Here is a 20,489-nt window from a genome sequence, read left to right as displayed (position 1 = left end):
GTGGAAACTGGTAACTAGATCTAAGTCACATTAACCACAAAAACACTCTATAATGGGCTCTATGCACGAACTGCTTCTGCATTTGGCATAAGACCGCTCCCACACTTCCAGTCGGGAGAAGAGAATGGGGTATGATGGCAAAATCGTTGCGGTTTACTCGCTGTTTGCATGAGTTACCTGAGCTGACTGTCAATGATGAGTTGAATTTAGCTGAAGATTTACATTGCAGCACGCAGCAACGATGTCCAGAAGTGCTTTTAACCTGTTTTTGAAACATCATTTTAGCATGTTTGGATGCCAAGCGATGATGGTAGAGTAAACACAAACAACAATCGAAACGGACAAATTAAGGCAGTATAGGAGGGTTTAGATTCCGTTTTGGCCTAGTACGTTTCGTTAGGCGGAAGTTGAGAACCGGTCTTATTTTCCACCGGAAATACGCCACCCCCTGCCGTGCATAGAGCCCATTAGACCTTTACCCATAAATTAACATAAATTCTACAATTGTGACAACACATTTGTGGGTGTCACAATATCATATGACGAATATCATTCTATGATAATTTGATTATTGTTATCATAATCATGTGATGTTTGATAGCATATTAGATTGAGCTGGATTAAAATAGTACAAGTTGTTGTCAGTGATGCTCCCATTTTGATTTCTGCCACTGCAGTTTTTTTTTTTTAATTTCACCCAGTGGAAGATGTGAATTTTGTAGTCCATCAATGTAAATATGTAGTTTTTACACAAATAAAACGCGTCACGTCCGGAACATCTGCCTGGGGAAAGTGCGGTCGGACTCTAATATTATCTCTGTAGTAATTATAAATCTGTCCACTTTGTCCAACACCCATGAGAAGTTATCAAAGCCAAATCCCCTTTTTTCTGGTTTATGGTTCCGATCCTCTCCTAAAATGAGGTGGAAGGTACCAGACTATTGTACACAAGTAAAAATACAATTACTCCGATTGAAATGTACTCGAGTCGAAGTAAAAGTACTGGTCTATAAATCTGCTCAAGTAGAAGTAAGTCATTTAAAATGTATTCAAAGTTTCACAGTTCACGTTCACAGTTTCATTGTTTGGCTTCACAGTCTGTGATTGTTTTAAATTTGCCAGTGATCTACCTGAGTCCCGTACACATCACTCCAACCCCTACTGTGAATAACAGCTACTCTTGAGACACTGTGATCAAGCTAATAGCAATATCTATTTACACAGCATGCATGATATGTATTATGATTTAAGTGGCAAAGAAATCTGATGGAGCCAAGATATAAAACTGATCATTTATAGTAATGCAAAAGCCCAGTCCTCAGAAATGTGAGTTATGAGTACATCATGTTTTTGTTTGTTTGTTTGTTTGTTTGTTTGTTTTTTGTTTGTTTGTTTTGCTGATTTGCAGTTTAAACAATAATTTTTGATTATAACCATCAGTGTAATTATTATGCTTGCAATGCCTTGCTAAATCTGCAAGAAACATTAAATCCTGCTTATGAAGATAAAGTGGTCTCATTTTTATCTTTTTAAGACAATGTTGTCTTGACAGATTATGTTCTAACATTTTTACTTGGTCCCTATTGGTGTGTTCTTCTGAAGAAAGGCTGCAGATAACAGTCATGACTAGCGTTAGTATCTGAACTCCAGCTGCTTAGTTTAGGTGCGGTGTTGGAGAATGAAGGCAGGGCATGCAGCTTTATGAAGACAGTTAGTAAGATAGATTAGTCTTGCTCACCAGTAGCTCAAATGAATTATTGGCCATTCTGGTCTGAGTAACAACAGCCAGAGCTGATAATTCAGACTCTTTACAGCCTGCTCTGAAGATATTAATCAGTGAATTTAACAACTGTTGAAATCTGCTCAGGGTTGCAACAGGTGCTACACACATGGATGTTTAGAATCAGTCTGATTTGAAGATTTCCAGATGTTCCAGATGTTATAATACGTGACCATTTTTATTGATGTGGTGATACCGCAAAAGACAGTGAGAGTTCATCCTGAAACAATTCCTACATTACTATGGGCATCAAGAACTGTGTCAAACATAAGGGGCTTGCCTTCAGGAATGAGGACCAAATGCAGTTAAAATCGGCACAGGAGGAGCTGAAACAGTAGCTCAATGCAGTTAAACACAACACTACACTTATTTCATGTAACAAAATATTTTGGTACTTGCTGTAAGCTTCATTATCCAGGGATAGAAAGTAAATAATTACATATTCTCAAATTACAATAATTGAATAGTTGTTTGTGTACTTGTACTCCTTTGAGTAATTTTTTAAAATGACTACTCTTTTGGGTGAGATATTGTACTTAATTACATTTTTAAAACAGTGGTTCTCAACTGGTCCAGCCTCAGGACCCACCAGTCTGTCTTACAACAGTTTCCTAGCAATTTTTGACAATGCATGTTTAGTTACTTAGCTATGTCGCAGTTTGGAGCATGATTGGACCAACAGACCTGAAATAACATAGAAAAGGGACAAAACTGACAAATTTTAGACCCTCTTTCCCCATCATTATGTGTCAATTGTTGACAGTTTCCCAGAGAACATGTGAGAATACTTAATTATCATGGGAAAAGTAGCTGTTTGATGCAAGAAGAGCAGATAAGTTAGTCAAAATGTTAATCAAACATTTACACCTAGTCGCGACCAACTGAAAACTGCTCCATGACCAACTTTTGGGTCCTGACCCACCAGTTGAGAACCACTGCTTTATTTTTGTTCTTATAAGATAGTATCTCATAATACAGGAAATTCAAAAATAAAAAAATCCTGTTTTTATGAGATAGTACCTAACAAGAACAGGAAAATCAAAAAAAAAAAAATTAAAAATCCTGTTTTTATGAGATAATATAAACAGGAGGATTTTTTTTTCATTTTCAAGTGAATGCAATGCGCCACCGTATATGATGATTTGATGGCACGTTAGATAGTGCTTGTTTAAAAGTTGTATCTACAAGTTCTTGTTAGTGCCACTCCTATTTTGATTTCTGCCACTGCCGCATATATGGCGTAGTCTTCCTATGATGTAATCACGCACACTTGCGAACCTGTTTTAAATGTGTGTTTTAATGTCCTTCTTGTTTCACTTTACTATATATCGTCACAGTTCCTCGTCCTAAAGAGAATTTAGGATATAAAAACTTAATTTAGCTGATATTGATCACCAAGGTCTTCACGTTTCATTCACTACTACGCAAAACAACACAGAAAATGAACCGAGCGGAAGATGTGAATTTTGTAGTCCATCAATGCTGAATTGTAGTTTTTACACAAATAAAACGCGTCACGTCCGGAACATCCGTCTAGGGAAAGTGCGGTCGTCTTCAGGGTTGCCAGGTTCGCGGTTTTACCGCGGAATTGGGCTACTTTTAACGTACTTCCGCTGGTAGATTTTGTTGTCCGCGGGTTGAGCAGACCCATTTTTTATGTCTTGTCAGTGGCGCAAAAAGTGGGTATGCACTATTTGCGGCGCATAGGAGCGCCAAAGCAATGGGGGAGAATTGTTTCGAGTCAGCAATTTTCTGTATTTGACAGCTGTTTGTGCATGTGTAAACGATATGATCAATAACAGAGGCACGTCTCTGATTAGGCGCCCCTCTTCTCCTTCACCTACCCTCCTCTCACTTTAATAGTCACAGTTCCTCATCCTAAAGAGACTTTAGGATATAAAAACTGTCTGCAGGCACTCAAGCAATATATGCAGTATGGCAGAGGTTTTAACTGTATTATTTTAAATTTCAGCATTGGGCTTGTTTTTGGGCTGGTTTTTATCGGCCATTGGGCTGGTTTTGTCACACAGACCTGGCAACCCCGGTCGCCTTCCCTAATCACTGTTGTTCTCCTTTCCTGTTCTCTTACTCCCACCTTTCCTTGACCCTGTGACGCTTTTCACTGGGGTTTAAGGATAAGTCGATAGGAAATGACTTAGGAGGGTTTTTTAAACTAATTAAACAGACCCCAAGCCTCGGTCCGAGTGTCCAGGAAACACTTCCTGGATTACCCAACGAACGCTTCGAAGCATCGGCACAGCACGTGGCATCGCTACTTTTCTTATTTTTCGTTGGCTCTTGGATGTTTGTAAAATGTCTGAGCTTCAGGATCTTTCAGGTTTGTTTTCTTTCTTCTTCTCTGAAATTGTTTCCTGTAAATGTTTCAGTGAGTTTAGCCTTTAGCTAACTTTACATTCACATAGCGCAGTGTTAGCCACCGCTAGCTCCTAACAACAATAGAACCTTTGCGTAAACGCCGTAGCTGTTGAGCATTTACAGGATCAGTGCATGAATATCCTTACTTTACTGGTCGACTCTAATATTACCTCTGTAATGACTATCAATCTGCCCACTTTGTCCCACACCCAGGAGAAGTTGTCAAAGCAAATCCCCTTTTATCTGGTTTATGGTCCCGATCCTCTCCTAAAATGAGGTGGAAAGATACCAGACTATTGTACACAAGTAAAAATACAATTACTCTGATTAAAATTTACTTGAGTTGAAGTAAAAGTACTGGTCTGTAAATCTACTCAAGTAGAAGTAAGTCATTTAAAATGTACTCAAAGCCCTTCGTAGATATTTTGTTACACAAGGGGCTTTAACAGTGGAATATGATCTGTTCTTAATGTTGAAACTAGGGCTGCAAGGAGCACTGAACGGGTCCTCACACCTTCGGGGGTTGTGGCATGGTCGATGGGGCCTGCTGCAATTTTTCTCTTTCAAACAGCCATCATAGTGAGAGCACAAAGTGAAAATGGGATGTCTTTGTTTTACTAAGGCAAGTCATGCACAGAGTCCTACGTACTACGAATGATTTGGACAATATCAAACATGCATTGTTGTCATAAAGACATGGTCAAAGAGGGACTTGGATTTATTTTGCATGAAAAACTAGTGTTACCTAGCTGCTAACAAGTCTGAGAGCTACATGTGACCAGGGCTGTTTCTAGCTTTGTGGGAGCCCTATGCAAAATGCTGATTGGGGGCCCCTAAATTTTCAAACTACGATGGAGAGATTCCAAATCCAGTAAATAATCCACAAACATGCTAATGATGCATGCATGATAATTACTCATATTAAAATTAAACATCTTAAGTTGAGCCACTCGAGCAAAATAACAAGGTAAACAAAAATTCCTCAATATGTCAATGAATGAAACATATAGGGTGTTTTAAAAATATATATGTATATATTTTGAGAGCAAGAACACAACTGATGTCACTCACTAACTAGCATACCTCCAAGGCTAGCGGAGGACAAAAAACTAAATATTGTTGTGACCAAAATGAAAAAAATGAGGAAACTGCCCGATTTTTTAAAAAAATATCTGCGATAGTTAAACAAATGCTGAATTTTGGCACAGGATTGCAGCAGTTGGGCACAATTTATTAATTTCTTGCTCCAAGTCTGACACTTGTAATGTAGGAAAATCCTGCAACCCCCCGTATAGAATGTTGCAAACTGACAAACCAGTGGGAAATGTGGTCAGAATCAGTGACAGTGGGTTCATGTCCGCACCAGCTCCCTCCTGGTCTTCTCACCACGGTGGGCAGAAATACGAACCACCCCTCACAGGTGTGTGAGGGCAGATGAGCCGTGAATATTGAGGAGGGGATCAGTTCCTCTACAGACTATGACTGAGCGGCCTCTCTGCAGGTCACCTGGTGATGATTGTATCATTTTCAAATTCCTTCATCTGGGATCAGAAAACCAGTGGATGGCCCCTGTTGTCAGTTGCTATTGTCGATATTTATGATCGTTATTTACGCTTGTAAATTAACCTCGCCCATGTGCAGATTACGACAGAAACTCTGAAACCTTTCTAAACGTAGGGGTACTGACAAAAGATCACACAGGCCTAGAGACAACAGGAGACAGAGACATGTAATGTGTGTGAATAATAATATGGAAGAGAGAAAATGAGTAGACAAAGTCAGTGGTGGATAAGCAATCATAAAGAACATTTACCAAAATACATAGTCTAACCTATTATAAATATGTTATATGTTACAATAAACAGTCTCCTAAATAATTTGTTTTGTTTTTTTATTAGTTAAATCTTTCAGATGTCAGACTCATTTGCATGTGGGAAGGCCTTTTTTACAGCAGAGGTAAACTTTACACTTAATATTGGTCTTATACAGTCCAAGATAGATAGATAGATAGATAGATAGATAGATAGAATGTTATATTGACGGCTGGAATTTAAAGTAATCACATGAACACCATAATTCCTATAAGTGTTGGTGTCCGGTGTCTAGTGGTTGGACCTGGATTAGTCTTTTTTTCCCCTACATTAGTTTAGATTGTTCAGGTTATCTGTTAGTTTTGGAGGTGTGATTTACAAGCACTGAGGCAGTTTCTGCTTGGAGTCTTCTTTTGGTGAGTCTTCTTTTCTTTGTGATAGAATCTCTGCCTCTAAAACAAACTACAGCATCACTTCAAATATCAATGTAATGTTGTGAGACAAGCAGGAAGCCAGAACTGATGTGTTGCCTCTTTTATAATGACTGAATGTGACGACATAAAGAATGGAATACCTTCCAAAAATCTACAAATGTACAAAGTGTAATAACGTTATTCAGAAAGTTTTATCCATTATTTGTCTCCACAGATGTCCAACAGCTGAGGGTGATCAAAAAAGAGGTTCTCCCTGAGCAGCAAGAGAGGAGCTCTAGTATTAAACAGGAGGAGTCTCCTGAACCAGCAGACATTAAGGAGGAACAGGAGGAACTGTGGATCAGTCAGGAGAGAGAGCAGCTTCAAGATTCAGAGGGGGCTGGTATCAGCATGTTCACATTCACTCCTGTGTCTGTGAAGGGTGAAGAAGAGGATGGAGAGAAACCTCAATCCTCACAGCTTGATGAGAAACAAAGTGAAGAAAACAGAATCACAGAGGGTTTGAAAACTGAATCTGATGGAGAGGACTGTGGGGGATCAGGAGCAGACAGTTATTTACAGCCAGTCACTTCTGACATGGCTTTTGACCCTTCTGGATTCGAGACTGATGACAGTGCTGATTGGGAGGAGAGTGATGAAGCTCAGAGGAAACAGAAGAAACAAGTAGAGAAACACAAAGGAGCCCATACAGGGAAGAAACCGTTTGGTTGCTCAGTTTGTGGTAAAAGATTTACCTGTAAAGGAAGTCTGAAGACCCACTTGATTATCCACACAGGGGAGCGACGATTTAGTTGCTCAGTTTGTGGTAAAAGATTTTTCCGTCAAGTACAGCTGAAGACACACTTTACTGTTCATACAGGGGAGAAACCATTTAGTTGTTCAGTTTGTGGAAAATGTTTTTGTTTCAAATATTTGTTGGTGGCGCACAAGAGAATCCATACAGGGGAGAAACCATTTAGTTGTACAGTTTGTAAGAAAGGATTTTCCGAGAAGAGAAAGCTGAAGGTGCACATGATTGTCCACACAGGGGAGCGATCGTTTAGCTGTTCAGTTTGTGGTAAAAGATTTTCCCGTCAAGTATATCTGAAGGCTCACTTCACTATCCATACAGGGGAGCGACCGTTTAGCTGTTCAGTTTGTGGTAAAAGATTTTCCCGTAAAGTATACCTGAAGACCCACTTGACTATCCATTCAGGGGAGAAACCATTTTGTTGTCCAGTTTGTAAGAAATGTTTTAGATTGAAAGAGGTGCTTTACCTGCACAGGAGAGTCCACACATCGGAAAAGCCATTTAACTGTTCAGTTTGTTGTAGAAGATTTTCTGACGAGGAAAATCTGAAGCACCACATGAATGTCCACACAGGGGAAACACCATATAACTGCTCAATTTGTAAGAAAGGATTTTTCCAAGAGAGAAAGCTGAAGGAACACTTGGTTGTCCACACTAAGGAGAGACCATTTAGCTGTTCAGTGTGTGATAAAAAGTTTTCCTATCAAAGAAGTTTGCAAAGCCACATGACTTTTCACACACGGGGGGAACCATTTAGCTGTTCAGTCTGTGAGAGAAAATATTATAGCCAACACAGTCTGAAGCAACACATGAATGTCCACACAGACGGGAAACAATTTAGTTGCTCAGTTTGTAACAAAGTATTTTCCTGTCAGGGACAGCTGAATGCCCACTTGATTACCCACACTGGGGAGAAACCATTTGGCTGTTCTGTTTGTGGTAACAGATTTACTCAAAAAGGAGGTCTGAAGCTGCACATGAATATCCACACAGGGGAGAAACCATTTAGCTGTTCAATCTGTCATAAAGGATACAACACACAGGGAAAGCTGAAGGCCCATTTGCGTGTACACACAGGGGAGAAACCATTTACCTGCTCAGACTGTGGTAAAAAATTTCGTAGCAAAGAAGGTGTGAAGCTGCATATGAATGTCCACACAGGGGAGAAAAAATTTAGTTGCTCGGTTTGTGGTAAACAATTTTCTCGTAAATTCACACTAAAGGCCCACTTCACTATCCATACAGGGGAGCGACCATTTAGCTGCTCAGTTTGTGGTAAAGGATTTTCCCGTCAGGACCATCTGACGACCCACTCAACTATCCATACAGGGGAGAAACCATTTTGTTGTCCAGTTTGTAAGAAATGTTTTAGATTGAAAGACGGGCTTTACCAGCACACGAGAGTCCACATATCAGAGATGCCATTTAGCTGTTCAGTTTGTCGTAGAAGGTTTTCTGACGAGGAAAATCTGAAGCACCACATGAATATCCACACAGGGGAGACACCATATAACTGCTCAGTTTGTAAGAAAGGATTTTCCACTCAGGGACATCTGAATGACCACTTGATTACCCACACAGAAGACAAACAATTTAGTTCTTCAGTTTATAAGAAAGTGTTTTCCCAACAGGGACAGCTGGAAGAACACATGGCTGTCCACACAGGGGAAATACCGTTTAACTGTTCAGTTTGTAGTAAAACATTTGCTCACAAAGGAATTCTGAAGCTACACATAAAATACCAACACAAAGGAGAAATCATTTAACTGTTCAGTTTGTGGTGAAAGATTTTCCCAACAGGGACATCTTAATGAACACTTGGCTGTCCACACAGGGGACACACAGTTTCATTGTTTGGCTTCACAGTCTGTGACTTTTTAAAAATTGGAACTCAGGTACATCACTGGCATACACATTACCCTAACCCCTACAACCCCTCCATAAGAGCCGCTATTGAGATACTGTGATCAAGCTAAAACTGGTAATTTATAGGAATGCAAAATTCTAGTCCTCAGAAATGTGAGTTATGAGTTCATCATGAATTTTGTTAGGTGAGTGGCAGTTTAAACAATAATTTCCCTGCATCCAAACTGAATGTTTTGCATTATTGTTAATAGATAATTGTACCAATCAGACAGCCTCAAAGTTGTTCCCTCAAACAGAGGGTCTAGGGGGATTCAAGTCTGTAAGATTCTTTAAAACGCGATCCTGTTTTTTGAATGAAATGACAAAGTTGCGTACTCCCTTTTAATCATGTTTTTACTGACATCTTTTAACAATCATTGTGCATAATTTTTGATTATAACCATCAGTGTACTTATTATGCTTGCAATGCCTTGCTAAATCCAGAAAAAAAAAGAAAACAAAACAAAAAAAACATTAAATCCTGCTGATAAAGTGGTCTCAGTTTTATCTTTTTAAGACAATGTTGTTTTGACGTATTATGTTCTACATTTTTTACTTGGTCCCTATGGTTGTTCTGGCCTCCAAATTGAACTTGCTGAGTTTTACTGTCACAAGCTCTGAATCTAATTGTAGCAGTAACACCAAAAGCTTATATCCATTAGAAAAATGGCTGCAGATAACAGTCATGACTAGCGTTACTATGTGAACTCCAGCTGCTTAGTTTGCGTGCAGCCTTGGAAATTGAAGGCAGGGCAAGCAGCTTTATGAAGACAGTTAGCAAGCTGTATCAGTCTTCCTCACCAGTGGCTTAAATGAATTATTTTATACTATGAATTACACTATGAATAATTTTATAGCACATTAGAGTGCTGGTTTTGCACCCTTAAGATGAAACCTCCAGTACACGTTTTGATTCGCTTTTTGCAACTTTTATAAACATAAACTTGTCCACAGTTGACAGCTCAGCACAAGTTACTGCCGTCTTCAGCTCTTTTTCACAGAACCTCCAAGAATCACGTCTTTCTTTCTGTTTACATCTCTTAAAAGGATAGGGTCCTTTTTCTTAAAGGAAAGGCAGAAACATTTTTTTTCTCCACGGATAATATGTAAATATCACAGTAATGCTATTTTTTAACTGTCTTTAACTTAAATATTTCTAACTAAATATATTTCAACTATGAATTCTCTCTTTGTAAGCAAGATCATTTCAACTTAATACATCGACATAACGGTAAACAAGAAATTTTATATTAGCTTTTCCACTGGTTGAAAGTTGTACAAGTTGTTGTTACAAGTTGCTCCCTATAGCCTAATCACGCACACTCGCCTGTTACAAATGTGTGTTCTAAGGTCCTTCTTGTTTCACTTTAATATGTATATAGTCACAGTTCCGTCCCGAAGAGACTTCAGGATATAAACAGGGTTGCCAACTCTCACGCTTCTGTCGTGTGACACACGCTTTCACCTCCTGTCTCACGCTTACACGCCACTCAAACTATTCTCACGCTAGAATCGAAGGCTTTGGCGCTCTCAAATTACTCATTGATTGGTGTGCAATGTTTATCCCCGTGTTGATTGGACGGCTGCTCAAGGCGACGGCCTGTGAACAACTAGCCAATCACAGCACAGTGGGGCGGGAGTTGACGTCCAGCCACTTCAGAATAGCAGCACAGCGCAGCCGTAATTATACCAGGGTAAACAATTAGTCGGCGTCTTATGTCATGGTTTAATTATACAAGGGAACCCAGGGCTTAACAAACGACATAAAAATTGTTTTGAATAAATCAGTGATACTCAACCCGCGGCTCTCGAGCCTCTTAAGTGACCAGTTGCAGCTCTTTTAAGGCTTCCTTTAAGAAAATCCTCCTGAAATCCTCTTTGAATATGAAAACTGTCAGCAGTAAAGACTCATTGCAATAAGTCATCAATAAGTCTAAGTCCACAGAAAGAAGACAGACTTTAACTTACAAATTCAAATGAAAATTTGTGTTTTATCACCGTCGGGTGCGCCCAGGACGGTGGACCATGCGTAAAAGAGCGCAGAGGAAGTCCGCTGGTTGCGCGTCTCTTCCGTAAGTTAATAGAGGTGTCCTGTCCTGTGTTGTGTTCAAGATGAAGCTTCTAACGCTCTCGTTTTAACACATTTCTTCAGTCACTCCCTGCGGATGCTCTCCCATACTCGTATTTGATGATGACTTTTGCGATGCGCATCATCACCAACGAGCCAAACACACACGGATCACATCTTAAAACAATGTAAAATTGAGTAAAACTTTTCCAAACGTGGATGGTTTATTTGATCTTAAACGTACTAATTATAAATACTGTCAAAAGGGCAGACACAGAAAAATGAAAGCAACAAACTGGCAGGACAGAGCCATCTGTGAGGGGGAGCTGCAGGTGTGAGGCAGGGCCGGCTTTATCTGTTTGGAGGCCCAGGGCAAAGACCAATATGGGGAACCTCCCCCTTTAGCTAAAAGTGATAATAATGAGAGGGAAAAATTAGAAAGCACAACTTTAAGTTAACGGAGTCACAGAACTACAGTAAATGTCAAAATATGGAATATAAATACCCAAACAGACACCCATGATTCATCAGCATGTTGAAAAGCTCCTTATAGCTCTAAGTTAGCACATTCTGATATTTTAAAAGACTTTAGTCCAGGTGGAGCTTATATAAATACAAACATATGCTTGTTATCAGTGAAATATCTTTTCTCTGTACAGACATTTTTATGTATTTCATCCCATTGAACGACACAATAATCCACCAATTCACTGTTTTATTTCAACTATGAATAGATTGATCATCAATTGCCTGGTTTTGGATTGTGGCTCTTGCAATAGTATTTTTAAGACAATGTGGCTCCTGGATAGATTAAGGTTGAGTACTGCTGGAATAAATGCTCTGTAAGGTACAAAGGATAATAGCTGAACGGGCTGACAGTTACCATTAGCTAGCTTACGTTAATGTGACCAAACGTCCTCTTTTGCTCGGGTAGTAGTACGTTTTTCTGTGCAGTTGATAATGTAGCCACAGTGTATGTTTTGAAGAAAGACTTACCAACTGTGTTACTGCAGATGAGCATACTGAAATACTTTAAGAGGGTGAGAGAGAGGGAAAGAGACGAGGGACTGGTGCTAGCAGAAGACAGAGGCAGCGGGAATGGGACATCGTCAGAAGAGAGGGAAAATAAAGATGATGAGACTCAGGTACAGTCTTCGGAAATGAGACCATCGCAGCTGAACTAAGCTCACAATACCATCTAAGATTTCATAAGTGGCACACCTAACAAGTTTTTTCCCCCCAATTGAATTTATGGCATTATGAGCATGGCCTCCATATGTATTTTATTCAAGGTTTGCTGGCAAATAACGAAGCACAGTAAATTGTTGTTTATCACATTCATATCCTTCAGTAGTTGTTGCTATTATCTGTGTGTGTGTGTGTGTGTGTTAGGGCCTGTGTAAGACACATACTTTTTAAACCCTAAGGGTGAAATGAGTCCGAATACGTCGCCATCATTGAGTCCGCGCATGTTTAATGAACAAAATCTCACTCCAGCCAGCAACCCAAACTTGGCAATCCTGATATAAAACTTTATTTAGCTCATATTTATCACCAAGGTCTTCACGTTTCATTCACTGCACAAAACTACATAGAAAATGCACGGCAGTGGAATGTACTGATTTTGTAGTCCATCGATATTATTTGTTGTTTTTACACAAATAAAACGCGTCACGTCCGTAACATCCGCCGAGGGTAAGTGCGGTCGGATTCCCTAATCACCGCTGTTTTCCTTTCCTGTCTTCTCACTCCACCTTTCCTTGACCCTGTGACCCTTTTCACCTGAGGTTGAGGAAAAGTGGATAGGAATGGACTTAGGTAGTAATTTCTTTACAATTCGAACGGACCCCAAGCCTCTGTAGGCGCGTCCAGGAAACACTTCTTGGATAGCCACCCGCCATTAAACCACAAGAAGAAGAAGAAGAAGAAGAAGAAGAAGAAGAAGAAGAAGACACTACCTGGATTACCCAACGAACGCTTCGAAGCATCGGCGCAGCACGTGGCATCGCTACTTTTCTCATTTTTCGTTGGCTTTTGGATGTTTGTAAAATGTCTGAGCTTCAGGATCTTTCAGGTTCGTTTTCTTTCTTCTTCTCTGAAATTGTTTCCTTTAAATGTTTCAGTGAGTTTAGCCTTTAGCTAACTTCACATTCACATATTGCAGTGTTAGCCACCGCTAGCTCCTAACAACAATAGAACCTTTGTGTAAACGCCGTAGCTGTTGAGCATTTACAGGATCAGTGCATGAATATCCTTACTTTAATAGTCGACTGTAATATTATCTCTGTAGAAACTGTAAATCTGTCCATTTTGTCTCACACCCAGGAGAAGATATCAAAGCAAATTCCCTTTTTTTCTGGTTTATGGTTCCGATCCTCTCCTAAAATGAGGTGGAAAGGTACCAGACTATTGTACACAAGTTAACATACAATTACTCTGATTAAAATGTACCCGAGTAGAAGTTAAACCACTTGTCTTCAAACCTTATCAAGTAAAATTAAGTCATTTAAGATGTATTCAAAGCACTTCGTAGATATTTTGATACACAAGGGGCTTTAACAGTGAAATATGATCTGTTCTCAATGTTGAAACTAGGGCTGCAAGCAGCACTGAACGGGTCCTCACACCTTCGGGGGTTGTGGCATGGTCGATGGGGCCTGCTGCAATTTTTCTCTTTCAAACAGCCATCATAGTGAGAGCACAAAGTGAAAATGGGATGTCTTTGTTTTACTGAGGCACGTCATGCAGGGAGTCCGATGGACTGTGAATGATTTGGACAATATCAAACATGCATTGTTGTCATAAAGACATGGTCAAAGAGGGACTTGGGTTTTATTTTGCATTACTAAAAGTGCTATCTAGCTGCTAAAAACTCTGAGAAGTGCATGTGACACAACTGTAAAACTTTGGTCATATGTGTTTTCCCATGTTTTGCTGGCATGTTTTCAGTAGCTGTGATTAGATGAGGATTTTTTTCCCCACAATTACATTAAACTAATCAAGGTTGGAGATTCAAACTTGTCTGTGCACATGGATGCTAGAAGAAGCTGTCTGTTTCAGAAATGCATGTTCATGCATCATGAATTTGATCTGAATAAACCTGCACTGACCTGAGCTGCATTGTACCATCAGTCAAATGTAAAGTTCTATTGTCATTCTAGTCTACATTTACATGCAACGAATGCAATTGGTCACGGAAAATTTTCTGTAAAAGAAGAGATTCTTCTTTTTCTTTGTTGTAAATCACCACCAGCCCCCACTCATTTGTTTTAACTCCTGCTTGTGCAAAGTATTGGATTCTTCTTTGTTCTGATCTGAACAACTATTGTGAATGAGCTGAATATGAGAACTTTGTTCCAAACTTAGTGTTGATATGAAGCATTTTCATTTAGATCAGGTATTTATTTCGACTACAATTGGTCCATGTAAATATAGCTACTGTTAAATGATGGGCCATTTTTTGCTGTGCCTGATTCAGCACGAATTTCTTGTTTCTCAAACCCTTTCATAGCAATTGCTTTGAGTTATGTGTCATCTGTTGCCAATTTTCCAGAGAACTTGTGAAATTTCTTCATTATCATGGGAAAAGTAGCTGTTTATTGCAAGAAGAAGTTACAATGTTTGGTTAAAATGAACAAGTTAAGGATAGTTCCCTTAGTGGTGCAAACTGGTAACTACATCCAAGTCACATTAACCACAAAAATGCATTAAAATTCTACCTTTACCCATAAATTAACATACGTTCTACAAGAGTGACAACACATCTGTGGGTGTCACAGTATCATATGAATATTATTTTATGAGATCATTATTATTTTATACGGTGCTTAACAAATTTATTAGACCACCTGTCATAAAAAAGAGAAAACAGAAATATTTTAGAAATCTTTCAAAAACTTGTTTTAAACTAAAAATGTTATTGTTATTTATTTGGCAAAAAACAAACTGAAACAACTAAATGGTCCCTTTTCCACACAGAATAACCAAAAAACAAAATATTTTTGTATGGCCTCCTTTGGCCTTGATAACAGCTTGCATTCCTACTGGCATTGTTTTATCTCCTTTTCCACAGGGGTCATTGTCTTGTTGGTATATGAACCCACAACCAATCAGATTCGGTCCAGAAGGGATTCCATGATGCACTAAGATGTTGTGGAGGTTCTTGTTCATGATAACATCCATTTTCACTCATTTGCCCATGCCGTATCCACAAATGGAACCCCATACCATAATGGAACCTCCACCATGTTTCACTGTGGGTGCAATGCATCTGGCATCAAAATGTTCTCCAGCTTTTCTGCAGCATAAACATGACCATGCTGATCAACGAGTTCAAACTTGGACTGGTCCATCCAGAGTACCTTCTCCCAGTCATCAACAGTCCAGTGTTTGTGCTCCCTGGCAAATCTGAGGTGTTTCTGGATGCTTGCAGGCCTCAATAATGGCTTCTTAGCAGCTATTCTTCCCTTTAAGCCTTGTTCCGTCAGTCGTCTGCTTATGGTCATTCTGGAGATTTCTCAGACTCTGATCTAGAAGCATTCATCTCTGTCTGAGGATCAGCAGTGCTCTTCCTTCTGTCTCTAGTACTTCAAATCTTGAAGGTGTCTGACATCTGCTTCAGTTAACTTTGGTTTCCTGCCTCTTCCTTGGCATATTTTGTAAGTACCAGTCTGGGCAATTGACTCCAAAGCATACTTGACCACACTGTGAGAACACTTTATGTCTTTCCCTATTTGTCTCAGAGACCATCCAGCATCATGAAGTGCTTTAATACGGACTCTTTCACTTTCATTGAGCTCTCGACGTTTTACCATTTTGAACAAGAATGAGGATTTTCAAACTGAATTCACATTTTTATACCCAAATTTGAGCCGGCTCACTGGGCTTCTCTGAGAAGTCAGAAATTAATCAAGCATAACATTCAACCACTAAAACTATTTTTTCTGTTCAGGAAAGCAAGTAAATAACTATAATTTGACATATTAGTCAAGAAATATTAATGTGCTTTACTATTTTTTCAGTTTTTTTGTAAATCAGTAAATTTGAAAATTCATGGATGACAATAATAATTATATTTTAGCCTTAAAAATATCATTTGGGTTAAAGAGCTTCTACATATTGGTGTATTAACCATTGCAGAAACATAAAAAACTATTTTAGTAATTACCAATGCTGTTAATTTAGGGCAGCTGTGGTATAAACTTTACTTTGGGTTGTGGTCTAATAAATTTGTTAAGCACTGTACAACCACTGAGGCAGTTTCTGCTTGGAGTCTTCTTTTGGTGAGTACTTGTGGAGCACATTGTCTGAGTGTATGGGAAGCCAAGCTAGAAGTAATTCTCCCTGGTTTAGTTAAGAGGATCTTGCTCGGTTGACTTCGATAGTCCTTCCATCAGTCTCTCATTTGTTATTTTCATGTCTTTCACATTTCTGATGGTAATTCTGTGGAGGGGTTGCACTGGATTCAGTTTATTGTAGTTGGTCAACCAAACATGGGGCAATGCTCACTCCCCACATGACATCATGAGGGGGAAATCTGAGAATGGCTTGTTTCAGCACACATTTTCTGAAAGGCCTCTCAAAAGCCAGCTGTTCTCTAGCTGGTTCATAGCCATCCAGCTTTGTTTTAAGATGTGCCAACTTGTACAAATGTCCTGCAACATGATATCGTTGTAGGTCATAATGCTCCTATCAGGATCCCTATCGTGTTAACCCTATTAAAAGAGAAATAATGCAGAAAGAGGTTGAGTCTTTACTTACCAATGGTATTGTTGTACCAAGTAACAGCTCTTGGAGTTCACCTTGTTCACTGCATTGACAGGGTAAGAACAGAATGTTTTGTGACCAAACTGGACTTGCTTAGAGGATAGTGGCAAGTGCCATTGACGCAGAGATCATCTGACATCTCTGCTTCTGTCTGTCTGACAATTTTCTTCAGTACAACATCATGGAATTTTGGTGTGTGTAAAGCCTCTGCCACTTTTCAGCAACTAATGTGGACAGTGTTGTCTGGTGTACTACTGTAAGAGACACTTTTCCTAAAAGGGATATTTCAGGATTTTAAAGTTGGGTCGTATGAGCCAAGCACCTCATACGACCTACCTTCAAAAATCCTGAAATATCCCCCTAATAGAAGGTTTGACACCTGAACATATGTCACTTTCTTTTTGTAATAAGGACAGAGCTGTTTGTGATGAAGATTTTCTTCTTGATTATAACTTGGTCATGCAAAGAAAATCAAGAGTTTCTTGTCTGCTGATGTGTTTCCTATTAAGCTGTAATACAAAACTGAAAATGAGGTTTCCACAGAGAGGATTACATTTCTTTGTGATAGAATCTCTGTCTCTAAAACGATCTACGTCATACTTGGAATGTCAATGTGATGTTGTGAGACAAGCAGGAACCAGGACCTGTGGTATTGCCCCTTTTATAATGACTGAATGTGACGACATAAAGAATGGAATGTCTTCTAAACATCTACAGATGTACAAAGTGTGTAATAAATCCCAACAACGCAAAAAGAAGAGCAATCAGTGATTCCCTGTGAACATAAAATAACATTAATCAGAATGGTTTATCCTTTGTCTCCACAGATGTCCAACAGCTGAGAGTGATCAAAAAAGAGGCTCTCCCTGAGCAGCAAGAGAGGAGCTCCAGTCTGAAACAGGAGGAGTCTCCTGAACCAGCAGACATTAAAGAGGAACAGGAGGAACTGTGGCTCAGTCAGGAGAGAGAACAGCTTCAAGAATCAGAGGGGGCTGGTATCAGCATGTTCCATTTCACTCCTGTATCTGTGAAGGGTGACGAAGAGGATGGAGAGAAACCTCAGTCATCACAACTTGTCGAGAAACAAAGTGAAGAGAACAGAGTCACAGAGGATTTGAAACCTGAATCTGATGGAGAGGACTGTGGGGGATCAGGAGCAGACAGTTATTTACAGCCAGTCACTTCTGACATGGCTTTTGACCCTTCTGGATTCGAGACTGATGACAGTGCTGATTGGGAGGAGAGTGATGAAGCCCAGAGGAAACAGAAGAAACAAGTAGAGAAACACAAAGGAGCCCACACAGAGGAAAGACCATTTGGCTGCTCAGTTTGTGGTAAAAGATTTACCTGTAAAGGAAATCTGACGACCCACTTGAGAATCCACACAGAAGAGAAACAATTTAGTTGCTCAGTTTGTGGTAGAAGATTTTTCCATCAAGGACTTCTGAAGACACACATGATTTTCCATACAGGGGAAAAACCATTTAGTTGTTCAATTTGTGGAAAATGTTTTCGTGTCAATTATTTGTTGGTGGCGCACAAGAGAATCCATACAGGGGAGAAACCATTTAGTTGTACAGTTTGTAAAAAAGGATTTTCCGAGAAGGGAAAGCTGAAGCGCCACATGATTGTCCACACAGAGGAAAGACCATTTAGCTGTTCAGTTTGTAGTAAAAGATTTACCTGTAAAGGAAGTCTGAAGAAGCACTTGACTATCCACACAGGGGAGAAACGATTTAGTTGCTCAGTTTGTGGTAAAGGATTTTTCCGTCAAGGACATCTGAAGACACACATGACTTTCCATACGGGGGAGAAACCATTTAGTTGCTCAATTTGTGGAAGATGTTTTCGTTTCAAATATGTGATGGTGGCGCACAAGAGAATCCATACAGGGGAGAAACCATTTATTTGTACAGTTTGTCAGAAAGGATTTTCTGAGAAGAGACAGCTGAAGCAGCACATGATTGTCCACACAGGGGAGCGACCATTTAGCTGTTCAGTTTGTGGTAAAAGATTTTCCCGTCAAGTAATTCTGAAGAAACACTTGATTATCCATACAGGGGAGCGACCATTTAGCTGCTCAGTTTGTGGTAAAAGATTTTTCCGTCAAGTAATTCTGAAGGAACACTTGAATATCCATTCAGGGGAGGGACCATTTTCTTGTCCAGTTTGCAAGAAATGTTTTAGATTGAAATCGACGCTTCTCCTACACAAGAGAGTCCACACATCGGGGAAGCCATTTAGCTGTTCTGTTTGTCGTAGAAGATTTTCTGACGAGGAAAATCTGAAGCACCACATGGATGTCCACACAGGGGAGACACCATATAACTGTTCAGTTTGTAAGAAAGGATTTTTCCAAGAGAGAAAGCTGAAGGAACACTTGGTTGTCCACACTAAGGAGAAACCATTTAGCTGTTCAGTGTGTGATAAAAAATTTTCCTATCAAAAACCCACATGACTTTTCACACACGGGGGGAACCATTTAGCTGTTCAGTCTGTCAGAGAAAATATTCAAGCAAACACAGTCTGAAGCAACACATGAATGTCCACACAGATGAGAAACGATTTAGTTGCTCATTTTGTAACAAAGTATTTTCTACTCAGGGACATCTGAATGACCACTTGATGAGCCACACTGGGGAGAAACCATTTAGCTGTTCCGTTTGTGGTAAAAGATTTACTCGTAAAGGAGGTCTGAAGCTGCACATGAGTATCCACACAGGGGAGAAACCATGTAGCTGTTCAGTTTGTGGTAAAACCTTTAGTCACAACGGAAGTCTAAATCGACACATGAAAGTCCACACAGAGAAGAAACCATGCAATTGTTCAGTTTGTGGTAAAACCTTTGCTCAAAACAGAAATCTGAAGCAACACATGAAAGTCCACGCAGAAAAGAAACCATTTAGCTGTTCAATTTGTAGTGAAAGGTTTTCCCAGCAGGGACATCTTAATGAACACTTGGCTGTCCACACAGGAAATACGCAGTTTCATTGTTTGGCTTCACAGTCTCTGATTGTTTTAAAATTGCCAGTGATGTACCCGAGTCCAATACACAATACTCCAACCCCTGCTGTGAAAAAGAGCAACTATTGAGACACTGTGATCAAGCTAATAGCAATATCTGTTTACACAGCATGCATGATATGTATTATTATTTAGGTAGCAACGAAATCTGATAGAAACTAAGATCCAAAACTGATCATTTATAGTAATGCAAAAGCCCACTCCTTGGAAATCTGAGTTATGGGTACATCATGTTTTTTTTTGTTTTTTTTTTTCTGATTTGCAGTTTAAACAATAATTTGGCTGCATCCAAACTGAATGTTTTACATTAATGTTAATGGATAATTGTACCAATCAGACAGCTTCAAAGTTGTTCCCTCAAACAAAGGGTCTGGGAGGGCTCAAGTCTGTAAGATTCTTTTAAACGGGATCCTCTTTTGTGAATGAAAAGGCAAAGTTAGGTTCTCCCTTTTAATCATGTTTTTACTGAAATATTTAAACTATCTTTGTGCATATTTTTTTATTATAACCATCAGTGTACTTATTATGCTTGCAG

General features: G+C 39.4%; 2 protein-coding genes and 1 gene segment (V, D, J or C); 2 read left to right on the top strand and 1 right to left on the bottom strand.

The window, feature by feature from the left end:
- LOC121523649 overlaps positions 1-20,489 on the bottom strand; it is an 820,099-nt gene that overhangs the window by 459,792 nt on the left and 339,818 nt on the right.
- LOC121523651 (immunoglobulin kappa light chain-like) overlaps positions 1-20,489 on the top strand; it is an 813,481-nt gene that overhangs the window by 454,930 nt on the left and 338,062 nt on the right. The window lies entirely within an intron of this gene.
- Positions 3,890-9,575, top strand: LOC121523533 (gastrula zinc finger protein XlCGF58.1-like). Its single transcript, XM_041808453.1, has 2 exons — positions 3,890-4,118; positions 6,616-9,575. The coding sequence occupies exons 1-2, from the start codon at positions 4,094-4,096 to the stop codon at positions 8,955-8,957; spliced, it is 2,367 nt and encodes a 788-aa protein (XP_041664387.1). The 5' UTR covers positions 3,890-4,093; the 3' UTR covers positions 8,958-9,575.

The sequence above is a fragment of the Cheilinus undulatus genome, linkage group 16 (genome assembly GCF_018320785.1).
Source record: "Cheilinus undulatus linkage group 16, ASM1832078v1, whole genome shotgun sequence".
Lineage (NCBI taxonomy): Eukaryota > Metazoa > Chordata > Actinopteri > Labriformes > Labridae > Cheilinus > Cheilinus undulatus.
This window is presented reverse-complemented; position numbering and strand designations above follow the sequence as displayed.

Coding starts and splice junctions, on each gene's coding strand:
- LOC121523533 (XM_041808453.1), top strand. CDS start 4,094: ATGTCTGAGCTTCAGGATCTTTCAG. Junction 4,119..6,615: donor TGAGCTTCAGGATCTTTCAG/GTTTGTTTTCTT, acceptor TTGTCTCCACAG/ATGTCCAACAGCTGAGGGTG.